The sequence below is a fragment of the Abramis brama genome (assembly GCF_963993115.1).
Source record: "Abramis brama genome assembly, chromosome: 7".
Lineage (NCBI taxonomy): Eukaryota > Metazoa > Chordata > Actinopteri > Cypriniformes > Leuciscidae > Abramis > Abramis brama.
In genome coordinates this window covers 41,592,769-41,605,931 of record NC_139969.1, presented here as the reverse complement: position 1 = coordinate 41,605,931, position 13,163 = coordinate 41,592,769, and the positions used below count along the sequence as shown (strand labels likewise).

The 13,163-nt window shown below is 41.7% G+C and overlaps 1 protein-coding gene across 5 annotated transcripts in view; it reads left to right on the top strand.

Moving 5' to 3' along the window:
* The window catches only part of LOC311087305 (phosphatase and actin regulator 1), a 65,556-nt gene that overhangs the window by 7,840 nt on the left and 44,553 nt on the right, over window positions 1-13,163 (top strand). Inside the window, exon 1 of one of the 5 annotated variants that reach the window (XM_084120609.1) lies at window positions 10,430-10,751. The exons of 3 other annotated variants lie outside the window; for them this stretch is intronic. In XM_084120609.1, coding sequence (XP_083976735.1) covers window positions 10,505-10,751 — 247 coding nt within the window. In that variant the 5' untranslated portion in view covers window positions 10,430-10,504. Of the gene's footprint in view, window positions 1-10,429; window positions 10,752-13,163 lie in introns of those variants that run through there. One more of the 5 variants, XR_014607211.1, reaches the window with a different exon arrangement.

The following is a 13,163-nucleotide window of genomic DNA, read 5'->3' as shown; positions in this document are numbered from 1 at the left end:
GGATCAGTGCCCGTAAAGCAACCAAATATTCAAATGTCATAATGTGCTAAAGCTAAAGATGAAGATCCCGAACGATCTCGTTCCTGAATGACAGTGATTCAGCTCTGTCTGTATATTAAACCTTTGACGAGTCCGATCACAGTGACTCAGAGAGAGCCGTTGTCCTGTATAGATATGAAACAGTGTTTTCAACACACAGTATCATTATTTCTGTCTTACAGTCATTCATATTAACCACAGAAGCACTGGGATAAAAGTTTATAGTTCAGATATAAACACTGATGTCTACGGTAGCGATCCAAATACAGTAAACCAGCTTTAAAGGTACAGTATGTACAATTTTTGCATTAAAATATCCCAAAATCTCAAGGCCAGTGTTATATATTTTGTTAAGTTGATTACTTACAATATCCCAAATGTTTCCAACTATTTTTAAATCGTGAGAAAATTGTGATTTTAACCAAGGAAACGGGGCGTGTGAGCAGGGGTGAGCTGGGAGTCGCCAGTCAATGGCGTCATATCCGCGTTACCCTCGGTTTCCGCTCGTACTGCGTGGAGTCCTGGAAAAATGCGGAAGTTGTAGTTGTAGCTTGTTTCAACAAACGTTAGCTTGTTTTGTGTAGTTGTTATGGAACACAATTATTCTTTACCGATTGCAGCTGGTTCTGTCGACAAAGCATGCTTAATTTTATATTTTCCAAATGTAGCATTCGGTAATAGTTATGTTTATGTAAGGAAAGTATTATTCCTTTAGATTTGTGTTTAGTTTATTGACATTGTTTATCATGTCTGGTGTTTATGGCCATGTAAATAAACACAGCATGTCTTATACATAAAGATTAATCAGTATTTTGGCAAATGATGTGGGTATGTTCAAATGTACTTTTACAACAATTAATGTTTAGAACACGTAAAACAGCGCAGCGTTATCACAACAATGAATTCGACAAATACAGTAACATCTATGATAACCAATTTTGTATTAAACCTTACTTTTCTTGCGGTTAATTCATTTTAATGAAATAAAAGTGTGATGAGGTTCAAGAGTCAGGAAGGAAGAAGACAGGGGTCGGTGTGACTGGGACTGGGACTTTATTAAAACAAAACAAAACAAACAAAAGTCGCGCACAATGCGCATTCACCGTGGCAACCGCGACGGCAGAGAACAGTTCAAAAATGAGAGCTCGGATCCACCGGTTTTCTTTCTCTGCGTCCAATTTTTCCAGGTCTCTCGTACGAGTCCTCAGTCCATCTCTCTCTCTCTCTCGTTCCAGCACGGTCTCTCCACGCCAATAACACTGCAATAAGACACAGGTGTTCGTCATTTGCACTTGACCTACTTGCGTCCCGCTCGTCTCTTCTCTCTCCCGTTACAGACCGCGCTGAACCACGCCCCCTTCGCCACAAAAAGCATATCATTAAACGCAACATTTATACAAATAGAACTTTACCTCATCCATGAACATGATTTTTCAATTCCCGTCTGACTGATTTACATCCACGGTGGAATTTAAAACGACAGTTCCCACCATTCCACGCTCCTTCACATCGTCATTAAGCTACTACGCCGTTGTTGTTGTTTGGAATGTAGCGCCCTCTAGCGGCAAAACAATCTTGCATATTGTACCTTTAACTCGACGCTTCAAACAAAGATTGTGTCATTACATCATTACACCAGTAGGTGGAGACAAGAGACGTGTGTTTGTCATTGAATTATTCACTCAAGAGATTTGGTCAAAAACACTGATTCATCCAGTCAGGGAACAAGTCTTTATGAGTGAGTCATTGAATCATTCGCTGGAGAGATTCGGTCAAAAACACTGATTCATCCAGTCAGGGAACAAGTCTTTATGAGTGAGTCATTGAATCATTAGCTGGAGAGATTCGTTCAAAAACACTGATTCATCCAGTCCGGGAACAAGTCTTTATGAGTGAGTCATTGAATCACTGGCTGGAGAGATTCGGTCAAAAACACTGATTCATCCAGTCAGGGAACAAGTCTTTATGAGTTAGTCATTGAATCATTAGCTGGAGAGATTCGGTCAAAAACACTGATTCATCCAGTCAGGGAACAAGTCTTTATGAGTGAGTCATTGAATCATTCGCTCAAGAGATTTGGTCAAAAACACTGATTCATCCAGTCAGGGAACAAGTCTTTATGAGTGAGTCATTGAATCATTCGCTGGAGAGATTCGGTCAAAAACACTGATTCATCCAGTCAGGGAACAAGTCTTTATGAGTGAGTCATTGAATCATTCGCTGGAGAGATTCGGTCAAAAACACTGATTCATCCAGTCAGGGAACAAGTCTTTATGAGTGAGTCATTGAATCATTTACTCAAAACAATTAAAAAAAGAAATTTCACTGAAAATAATTGAACATTTTAAATAGACTGCAACAATTATCATTTAGTCAAAACCTCTAGTAAATTACATGTTAGTTTGTTTAGTTGTCTGTTCAGAATCATGATAAATACATTTGAAAAATCTAATTTACCCAGAATCGTATGGAAGCGTATGGGTAGCAATATTCAATCTGAAATGTAATATGTAAAATGGCAATGCATTTCTGTATTTAAATTTACATTTTCCATTACATTTGTGCAGCGTTTGGTGCAAAATGAAAATGAAAATGAAATTATATAATTTGCCATTTCATACACTAGTTTTAATATGTAAATTGAATACATATTTGAACTCTTTATAAGTTGCAAAATTAAAATCAAATTATTAGACATGTTTAACATGTTCAAGCAAAAACTGTAGAATTTAAATCCAGAAATGCATTGTCATTTTGCATATTGCATTTCAAATATGATATTGCTACGCATATGCTTCCACAGTATCGTGCAGCTCTAACGTATTATAACTCTATAAAACACATGGCTGGTTCCATTCACTAGTTCCTGGTGTGACACACTGTAGTGAATGAGACAGTCCACTAGATGCCGCTAATGTGCTTATTTGTGTCGCACTGACATAAACCTGTTAATGTGGGTCACTTTCACACGCTTCATCCACACACACACACGTACGGAAACACAGTTCAGTTGTTCTGCATCCTCCTCGCCAGTGTTGAGTCTTTTAACCCCGCAGTTATCGTCTCAACAGCATTATCAGAGATTCATTATCAGAAACACTGTCCGATGAGATGAATGTGCAGTTCTGGTGCGTTTACTCATCCTCTCAGTTTAGTGTAACACTCTGAACAAAAGAGGAATAGAGGAAATAAACGTGTTCAAGAGCAGTTTGAGAATAAATCAGCATGACCTGAGGAAAGACATTCGTTCAGCTTCAAATTGGCTTCTTGTTTTCTAAAGAGAATTCAATATGTGCCATAGAGGAAAATTATATTCTCAACGTGACCCATTAATGAAAAGACCTTCATGACAGAATGTTTTGCTAATGTTCCCATTAGCTTATGAAAATATTACTTCTGAACGTTGAAGAATAATGTTTTTGTGCCAACGTTTGAGAACATTATTAAAGAGCCTTTAAAGGAGCCAGAGCGTTCTCTGCCGCCGAATCTCAGATCTGTGAGGCTGGAAACGAGCTTCGGCACAGATTATAATGACATAACTCCCTCAGAGCCGCCGGCGCACATGGCAGAAATTAATGAGAGGATTTCTCTATCGCCCCACTTTAATATCCAGTTAAAGCAGCGTGAAGCGAGTCTGCGCCACTGGACAGTGTGTTCGAGAAGCGGACGTCCTCATACTGTTCAAGCACTTTAAATGTCTTCACATTATGTGGGCACATCATTAATATAATTATTAGTGGTGTTAGTAGTTAAGTCAGTAGTGCTGATAGTGATGTGCTGAAACTTTGTCAAAGTCACCATGAAGTCAAAACAGGGCTATAACCTGTCACTCACATGAGATCCACCAATAGCAAACCACAGCCATCCAATCATCCAATCAATTCCCCACGGACACAATCAAGCCCCGCCCACATTTGTTCTTGCTCCAGAAGCGTCTCACTGAGATATACGACACAATAGGTGAGAAAAGACTAAAACAACTTTCAAGTTTCATGCAGACATTAAAGATGAGTGTGTCTGTGCTCCAGGCGTCACTGATTCCTCAGATCGTGTTAGAGATGCGTATATATGAACAGTTTGGCTGATACCGATAGCCCATAATTCTTTATATTTGAAAGCCAATAACCGATATATTGGCTGAATAAATCTAAATCCAAATTTTTATATAATTTTTAAAAGCCTGATTACAAAAACAAAAAACATTAAAGCCATGTCCCAAACACACAATTATAGTGTTCACATTATCATTTTATGTAGCCTATGACAGAACATGTTGCACTTGACTCAAAACTTTGACCTGATTTTATTATAAGTGCAGTTAAAGTCCATGAATTCAACTACCAGCATTTTAGATCCGGTTTCCTGCTCGGTTATTATTGACCTGCCTTGCATCAATCTGCCCTGCCCCTGATGTGACTTGAGTTCTGGAATTATTCCTCCAGAATTAAGAATAGCTGCCATTACACCAGTCCCTGAGAAGCCTGGTTGTGATGTTTCTGATTTGTCCAATTACAGGCCTATTTCAAACCTTCCTTCCTTGGCTAAAGTTCTGGAGCGTGTTGTGGCTATTCAGTTAAATAATCACCTAGCACTGAACAGTCTTTTTGAACCTGTTCAGTCTGGGTTCAGAAACGGGCACAGCACTGAGACAGCTCTAGTGAGGGTCGTAAATGATCTTCTTATTGCAGCAGATTCTGGTGCATGCAGTATTTCGGTCTTATTAGACCTCAGTGCTGCTTTTGACACTATACGTCACTCTCTTCTGCTAGATCGGCTGGAAAATTGGCTGGGTCTTTCTGGAGCAGTGTTCAGTTGCTTATTTAACGAATCGTGCCCAGTTTGTAAGCTTGGGTAATTACAAATCTGATACCGTGCCTGTTCGACAGGGAGTTCCTCAGGGTTCAGTGTTGGGTCCAATTTTATTTAACATTCACATGCTTCCACTTGGGCAGATCATCAGGAAATATGGTCTTGGGTATCACTGCTACGCGGATGATACACAGATTTACATCACCACTATTTTATTTATTTATTTATTTATTTATTCGGGACAGTGCACATTAATGAACAATCTAACATTTCTGTACAGACTGTAAATGAGCCAGGTTATAGCATAAATGCTAATTTTCACCTGTAGTCCCAACAACATAAAAAATAATGCAACACAAAAGAGTATGACAATATACAGTATCAAGCAAGAAACACATAAGCACACATTCAGGCAGATTACATTACATCAGTAAAATTAGTCAAAATGAGGACATAACTGGGAACTTTTAAGAAGCTGTTTAAGGTGCTCTTTAAATGTGCAGTAAGTGGGACACTCTCTAATGTTTGTTGGGAGGCTGTTCCTCCTCTGATAGACAGGACAGTTCGTCCAAAGGTAGTTTTTCTGTGCGGGATCTCTATATCTCCTCTAAATGAGGCTCTGGTGCTAAAACCTCTGTCAGACCTTGGTTTGATGTATGTAGAAAGTGAAGGTGGGGCCAGTCCGTGAAAAACTTTATAAATTAAACAGCTATTTTTAAAATGAATAAAATTTTCAAAATTGAGCATTTGTCATTGATGGTCTGATTTGTTTAAAGTTATGTAAATTGAATTTGATTCTGTTCGCCGTAAGTTTGGTGTGTTTTTTGAATGAGTCCTGATGTGCATTGCTCATTAATAGCTTTGCGCAGTTGTCTAGCAGAGATCAGTGTATGGATGCAGAATAACTTCCTGAAGCTGAACGGCTCCACGACTGAACTGATGCAGATTGGGGCAGTGTCGGCTACTGGTAAGGCCGAGCAGATTCGTTTGATTGTTGACTCCAGCATGGTAATTCCCACTTCACAGGTGCAGAGTCTTGGTGTCATTCTTGATCCTCAGTGAACATTTGAAGCACATATAAAACACATCTCTAAAACTGCTTTTTACCATCTGAGAAACGTTGCTCGTCCTTTTCTCTCTTTTGCAGACACAGAAAGGCTTACACATGCCTTCATTACAACTAGGTTAGATTACTGTAATGCCTTGTTCTCTGGCCTTCCAGCTAAATCTCTGAGCAGGCTACAGTATATTCATAACTCTGCCGCCCGTGTGCTCACTCGTACTTTCACTCCTTCATGTAAGCTCAAGAAGACTATGGGGGAAAGAGCCTTTTCATACAAAGCCCCCAAGCTATGCTATGTGCTTCCTCTTACCATCAGAAATGCTCCAACGTTGGGACACATTTATTTAAGGCTGTTTTTCTTTATTTATTTTACTGTAGTGCTTTGGGTTTAAGAAAAGTGCATTACAAATAAAATGTATTATTATTATTATTTGGTTGCGAGTGCAGTGTGTTTGCAGAGAGACTCCGCCCACAAGCTCTTCTGATTGGCTGTGATTTTGGATTGATTTGGTTGTGAGTGCAGTGTGTTTGCAGAGAGACTCCGCCCACACACTCTTCTGATTGGCTGTGATTTTGGATTGATTGGGTAGCGAGTGCAGTGTGTTTGCAGAGAGACTCCGCCCACAGGCTCTTCTGATTGGTTGTGATTTTGGATTGATTGGGTAGCGAGTGCAGTGTGTTTGCAGAGAGACTCCGCCCACACACACTTCTGATTGGCTGTGATTTTGGATTGATTTGGTTGTGAGTGCAGTGTGTTTGCAGAGAGACTCCGCCCACACACACTTCTGATTGGCTGTGATTTTGGATTGATTGGGTAGCGAGTGCAGTGTGTTTGCAGAGAGACTCCGCCCACACACACTTCTGATTGGCTGTGATTTTGGATTGATTTGGTTGTGAGTGCAGTGTGTTTGCAGAGAGACTCCGCCCACACACACTTCTGATTGGCTGTGATTTTGGATTGATTTGGTTGTGAGTGCAGTGTGTTTGCAGAGAGACTCCGCCCACACACACTTCTGATTGGCTGTGATTTTGGATTGATTGGGTAGCGAGTGCAGTGTGTTTGCAGAGAGACTCCGCCCACACACTCTTCTGATTGGCTGTGATTTTGGATTGATTTGGTTGCGAGTGCAGTGCGTTTGCAGAGAGACTCCGCCCACACACACTTCTGATTGGTTGTGATTTTGGATTGATTTGGTAGTGAGTGCAGTGCGTTTGCAGAGAGACTCCGCCCACAAGCTCTTCTGATTGGCTGTGATTTTGGATTGATTGGGTAGCGAGTGCAGTGTGTTTACAGAGAGACTCCGCCCACACACTCTTCTGATTGGCTGTGATTTTGGATTGATTTGGTTGTGAGTGCAGTGTGTTTGCAGAGAGACTCCGCCCACACACTCTTCTGATTGGCTGTAATTTTGGATTGATTTGGTTGTGAGTGCAGTGTGTTTGCAGAGAGACTCCGCCCACACACACTTCTGATTGGCTGTGATTTTGGATTGATTTGGTTGTGAGTGCAGTGTGTTTGCAGAGAGACTCCGCCCACACACTCTTCTGATTGGCTGTGATTTTGGATTGATTTGGTAGCGAGTGCAGTGTGTTTGCAGAGAGACTCCGCCCACAAGCTCTTCTGATTGGCTGTGATTTTGGATTGGTTGGGTTGTGAGTGCAGTGTGTTTGCAGAGAGACTCCGCCCACACACACTTCTGATTGATTTTGGATCAATTTTGACGTTTCTGCTGTGGACAGACAAACTGAATGTCGCTAGAATCGTATCGCATCACGCCTGGTTAGGACCTGGTGATGTCATGCTGGATCTTTTACATCACTGGACACGGCCACACGTCATGATCGCCCCCTTTATTCTGCGCATTAATTATTATAATGAGGAATATTGTGACATGTTTGTTCCCAGAAGAAACTCAAGACTACAATGAGTTCAGAAACACTGACACTGATATAGAGAAGAACTGGAGCTTTGCAGATCTTTTTCATGCTCAATTTTCTAGCAGTTTGTGAATGAGAACGGTTAGTTAAAGTAAATCCTACAGTTTTCCGTCTGTTTGATGCCGGAGAGGCTGGACTCATGAATGTCCTGATTCACTGATCGCTCTTCCCCAGGCCTCTTCATGTCTCCGCTGCACTCACTCACTCGAGTGCCTGATTCAGCTCCAGCGTTACGCAATCCGGTTATCATCCCGAACACAGGCCTGAGATTAAGAGCGAGCGGATGTGTTTCAGCAGCCTACGGTTAGTTAATGCACTCATCATTCATGGTCTGCTGCACGTGTCTGCTGATGTAACGTGCACTGATGTGTGTGTGTGTGTGTGTGTGTCTACAACTAGAGTTTGGACAACTGATTCCAGGACAAACTCACAACACACAGATGTAGATTGACAGGTGTGCAGATGATGATCTCAGAGCAGCTCTGCGGGTTTAACACGCATCTATCTTCACATTCACTCAATCTCAACACTTCTGTGGATTAGCAAGATTATAGCATTTCACGCGTTGTTGTTGTTGTTATTCCCACTCTAAGCTATTGAGCTGAGGAATCTCAGACAGCAGAGGCTCAGCTGATGAGAAAATACTGTGATTATGGTCAGAAGCAAATTAACTTGGATATTGTTTACATTTTATTCCCTTAATGCGACTACGTTGCACTCATAATGAGATTTAGGCAATATTGCGATTAAACCTCATGTAAACACAACTTATAATCGTAGCAACCATAATCAAGTAAAATATGTGGCATATGATTTTAATCGCAACAAACACTTTAATGGCATGTGTTCCAGCGAATGCACATGTGCTTGTGGAGAACACGGAGGACGGTATCTTGGACAGGTTCATGAACTGAACATTCTGGCCGATAACCGATAACTCTTTATATTTGACAGCCGATAACCGATATATTGGCCGATGAATCCAAATATGATTTTTTTTCTGATTTTTATATCATTTTTAAGAGCCTGATTACAAAAATGTAATTCTCCCCATTAAAAGCCATGACACAAACACACAATTATAGTGATGTTCTCATTATAACTTTATGCAGCCGATATGACTGACTTGACTGTATTTTCCTTTTTTGAAGTGATTCCAATCATATTTCAAGCTATTCAAAACCATCATGGTGAACAGTGCACATCTGAAGCGTCTCAGCTTTAATATATCGGCCAAATGTTCTTATCAGGCCGATAACGAGAGCATTACAAATATATCGGCCGATACCGATATGGTGGCAGATATGGTGCATCCCTACTCACTAGCCGAGTCTGAGATGTGAACCACAGCGCATGTGATGGATCTCTGGTCTGCTGTGTGTGTGTGTGTGTGTGTGTGTGTGTGGGCAGTGACGTCCTGAAGAGCGGGTGTAGACCGAGACCGTGACTCAGCGCTGAATCATGTCTTCGCTGCTCTGCAGGATCTGTTGAGTCACGGATGGGCTGGTGTTATTGGGTGAGGGTGTGCTTATGTGGCGTTTAGCAGCTCTTCAGTGCCGGCGCGTCTCTGAACACGCCTGGAGATCCACAGTCAAACGCTCATGTGTGACGCATTCAGAGCGGTGGAGGATCAAAACCTGTGGATCCATCATGAAACAATACTGCAGAAAGTCATTTTCAGTGTAATTCAATAACAAATTGTGTCTGTTCCTCACTTAAACAATATGCGATGACCTGAATGTGTCACCCCGGTCAAACTATAACATGGTTCAAGCCCAGGGTTTGACGTATATTTGGCTTGTGTGTTTTTTTGACCTGATAATGTTCAGTCATTACTGGAAAAGCATCAGTGACATATGCAGGAGTGTGCTTAAGCCCCGCCCCCTCAAGCTGACGCTCATCTGCATAAACTCCTCAGAGCCACGCCCACATCTCAACATCCAATCAGAAAACCATTCCCGCTCTAAACTGTCAGTTTAACATTCAAATAAATGTTTCACATCTAATAATGAGTCAGGAGAGGTTTGACAAGGATAACAGAATTATTTCTTAGTTTTGCATTTTATTAATGTAAAATCAAGACATTTTAGATGTCTCAATACTAATAAAACAGTGTGTAGTTTGCATCAATAAATGTCTCAAACACAGCAGTGTGCAACATTGATGCCACATGAGCTCATTACATAAGTTTAATTCAAAAATAGATCCGATTATTCAGCAGTTTTATTCAGTTTTGTGTAAAATGTCTTCACTTATGGTGGTAATGATAAAATATGCCTTCCAGTTAATTCGTCACACTGGGAAGGGAAGGTGAGGACAAGTACATTGTGTACTGTGGGATACAGCACAGCACATCATACACACTGAACTACACACAGTGCAGAAACAGTGGGACTAGTGTGTTAGTGTGCTGCTGAACACGCAGCAGTGTGTGTGTGTGTGTGGAAGCAAACACATCGTCCAGCTGGTAACCTGCTGTCAGTGTGTGTGTGACACTCATCATCACTGCAGTGTTTGTGATTTGAGACACACTCCTGCACTGCACAGTTCCACGGAGTGTCTATAGGGGGCGCGCAGTGCGCGAGCGCGTGCCCTGTCCTGCTCAGATGCGCGCTCATCTCCACCATCATCATCCTCCTCATCTCCTCCATCATCATGTCTGTGGTGGATCCGACAGTGCTGCACGGCGTCTGGGGCAGCAGCGCGCCCGCGGGGATGGAGAAGCCGAAGAACAAGGGCTTCAGCCTGGCCAGGATGATGACTCTGAACTGCAGGAAGGAGAAGGACAACCAGAGCCAGCGTCACAACAACAACATGCCCTTCATGATCCACTGCCACATCGGCAAGGAGATCAAGCACATATGCAGCAACTGCAGCCGCGGCAGCCACGCGCGTCAGGACGGTGAGCAACGCGTGCGTTCATGCGCTCATCTCTCATTATATGTCTACAGCCATGTGTGTGCGTTCAGATGATGGGCGTCGCGTCGCGTTCACACAGGACGCGTCTCGCGTTAACCTGCTTTTGTTGTATATTAATTATTATTATCATATGCGACAGACGCGCGTGCGTCGCGAATAGCGCCGCGTTTTTAATGGAAACGCGCTGAGAGTGGAGACGGTTTAGCTGTTTTAAGTTGTTGGTGTGTGTGTGTGTGTGTGTATGTATGCAGACATGCGTTACACGGGCGTACTGGGGCTTCAGTGTGGTTTCTCTCTTTTCAGTGGCTTTTCAAAAACACAGATATCAGCTGATTTCATTGGTCAACACAATCATTCTGTCACCTGTTAAAACAAGTTCAGACTTAGGAAATATCACAGGAGGATCCGGACAAACAGTTAATGCTGGCTATCAGGATGTAATACTATACTTAGTTTAAAGTCAGCATGAATGAAAACATAAGTTGCTTTAGTCTTTTCTTCAATATTGAGCATATATATCTCAGAGAAAAGAACAAATGTGGGCGGGGCTTGTTTTATCTGTGAGGAATTGATTGGATGATTGGATGGTTGTGGTTTGCTTTTGGTGGATCTCATGTGAGTGACAGGTTATAGCCCCGCCCTCATCATCGGGTTATTCTGATTCAAGATTAACAGGAACACAATAATGATTATGGATATTGATATTTTCTTCTCACAAGAACGCATGTCTTGGCTTCAGAAGGCCGTGGTTAACCCCTGGAGTCGTGTGGAGTACTGTTATGATGGAGGGATGTGCTCATCCCCCACTCACTGCCACTGTGGAGCTGGAAGAGCCGGGATGTGTTTAACATGACTCTGACTGTATCCGTCTGAGAGGAGACTGTGGGATGAGTTGAGGGAGAGTCCAGCTGTGTGTGATTAACCCTTACAGTGGAAGGCTTAACCTGCTGCTGTCCGCTGGAGGAGCAGCGAGTGACACACACATGTGGTGCTGTGGTTTGGTCTCGTTGACACACACATGTGGTGTTGTGGTTTGGTCTCGTTGACACACACACGTGTGGTGCTGTGGTTTGGTCTCGTTGAGCTGGTTCAGTGCAGGTCACACACACACACACCGTGAGCAAACGTGCCGATGGTCTAATCCTCTTCATTAAGTCCTCTCTGATTAATGTTCGTCACACACGCGTGTTAATGTGATTAGGCTGTAAGTATAAATGCTCCAACACACGCCCTTCATCATCACTGCTCGTCCTCACGATCACATGACCCGCTCTCGGCACACACTGATGCTGTCTGCTCCTCTAGAAGTGTGTGTGTGTGTGTGTCAGTGGGGACTGTGTTTGACCTACTTCTGCAGTTTAAGCACTTCCAGTGAGTGCTCCAGTTTGAGTGTGTGTGTTCCTCCAGTTGAGTGTGTGTGTGTGTGTGTTCCTCCAGTTGAGTGTATGTGTGTGTGTGTTCCTCCAATTGAGAGTGTGTGTGTGTGTGTGTGTGTTCCTCCACAGCAGAAGAGGTGGAGAAGCTGTCCTCCAGTTGAGTGTGTGTGTGTTCCTCCAGTTGAGAGTGTGTGTGTGTGTTCCTCCATAGCAGAAGAGGTGGAGAAGCTGTCCTCCAGTTGAGTGTGTTCCTCCAGTTGAGCGTGTGTGTGTGTGTGTTTTAGAGCCCGACCGATAAAGGATTTTTAAGGCCGATACCGATACAAATATTTGGTGATTTAAAAATCCGATATTCCGATATATCGGCCGATATATATATTTTTTAAAAATCCAGAAACGTGTAACAAAACATGAACAGATTTTCCCTAACATTAGTTATTTGTAGTTATTTAAGAGTCCTCAGCCTTACTAAAATAATATAATGCAGTTTAAAAATAAACTTCTTTTTTTTAAATTAACTTTATTGTCACAACAGAACAGAATATATTAAAGTTCTGATAAATATAATGTATATTAAAAATACAAACTTAAGATATGAAACTTAAAGTCCTTTGAACAAAAAAAAAATCAACTATTATTATTAATATTGACAGTAATAATTAAAAAAAAAAAATCAATGATGATGATATTATTATTATTATTATTATTATCTTCATCATTTGTATTATTATTAAACAAGACAAAGGTCACTCCTAATTCTATCCATCTATTCCATCAAGCTACAACAAACCATTTTCATCATTTGCTGCCTGCCTTCTAAAATCTACTACTTACTGATGCACTAAATACATTATGTGAGGTAATTAACACATGGTTACCGAGTCGATCGTTCCCTGGGATGCGTTTTCATGAAAATCGAATGTAAAGAGTTTTATCTCTAAAAACAGATTAGCTCATAACGCTAGTATATGGGGCACAGAGTAAGTAAAAGTAAATCGCTAGTTAATGCCACTAACAAG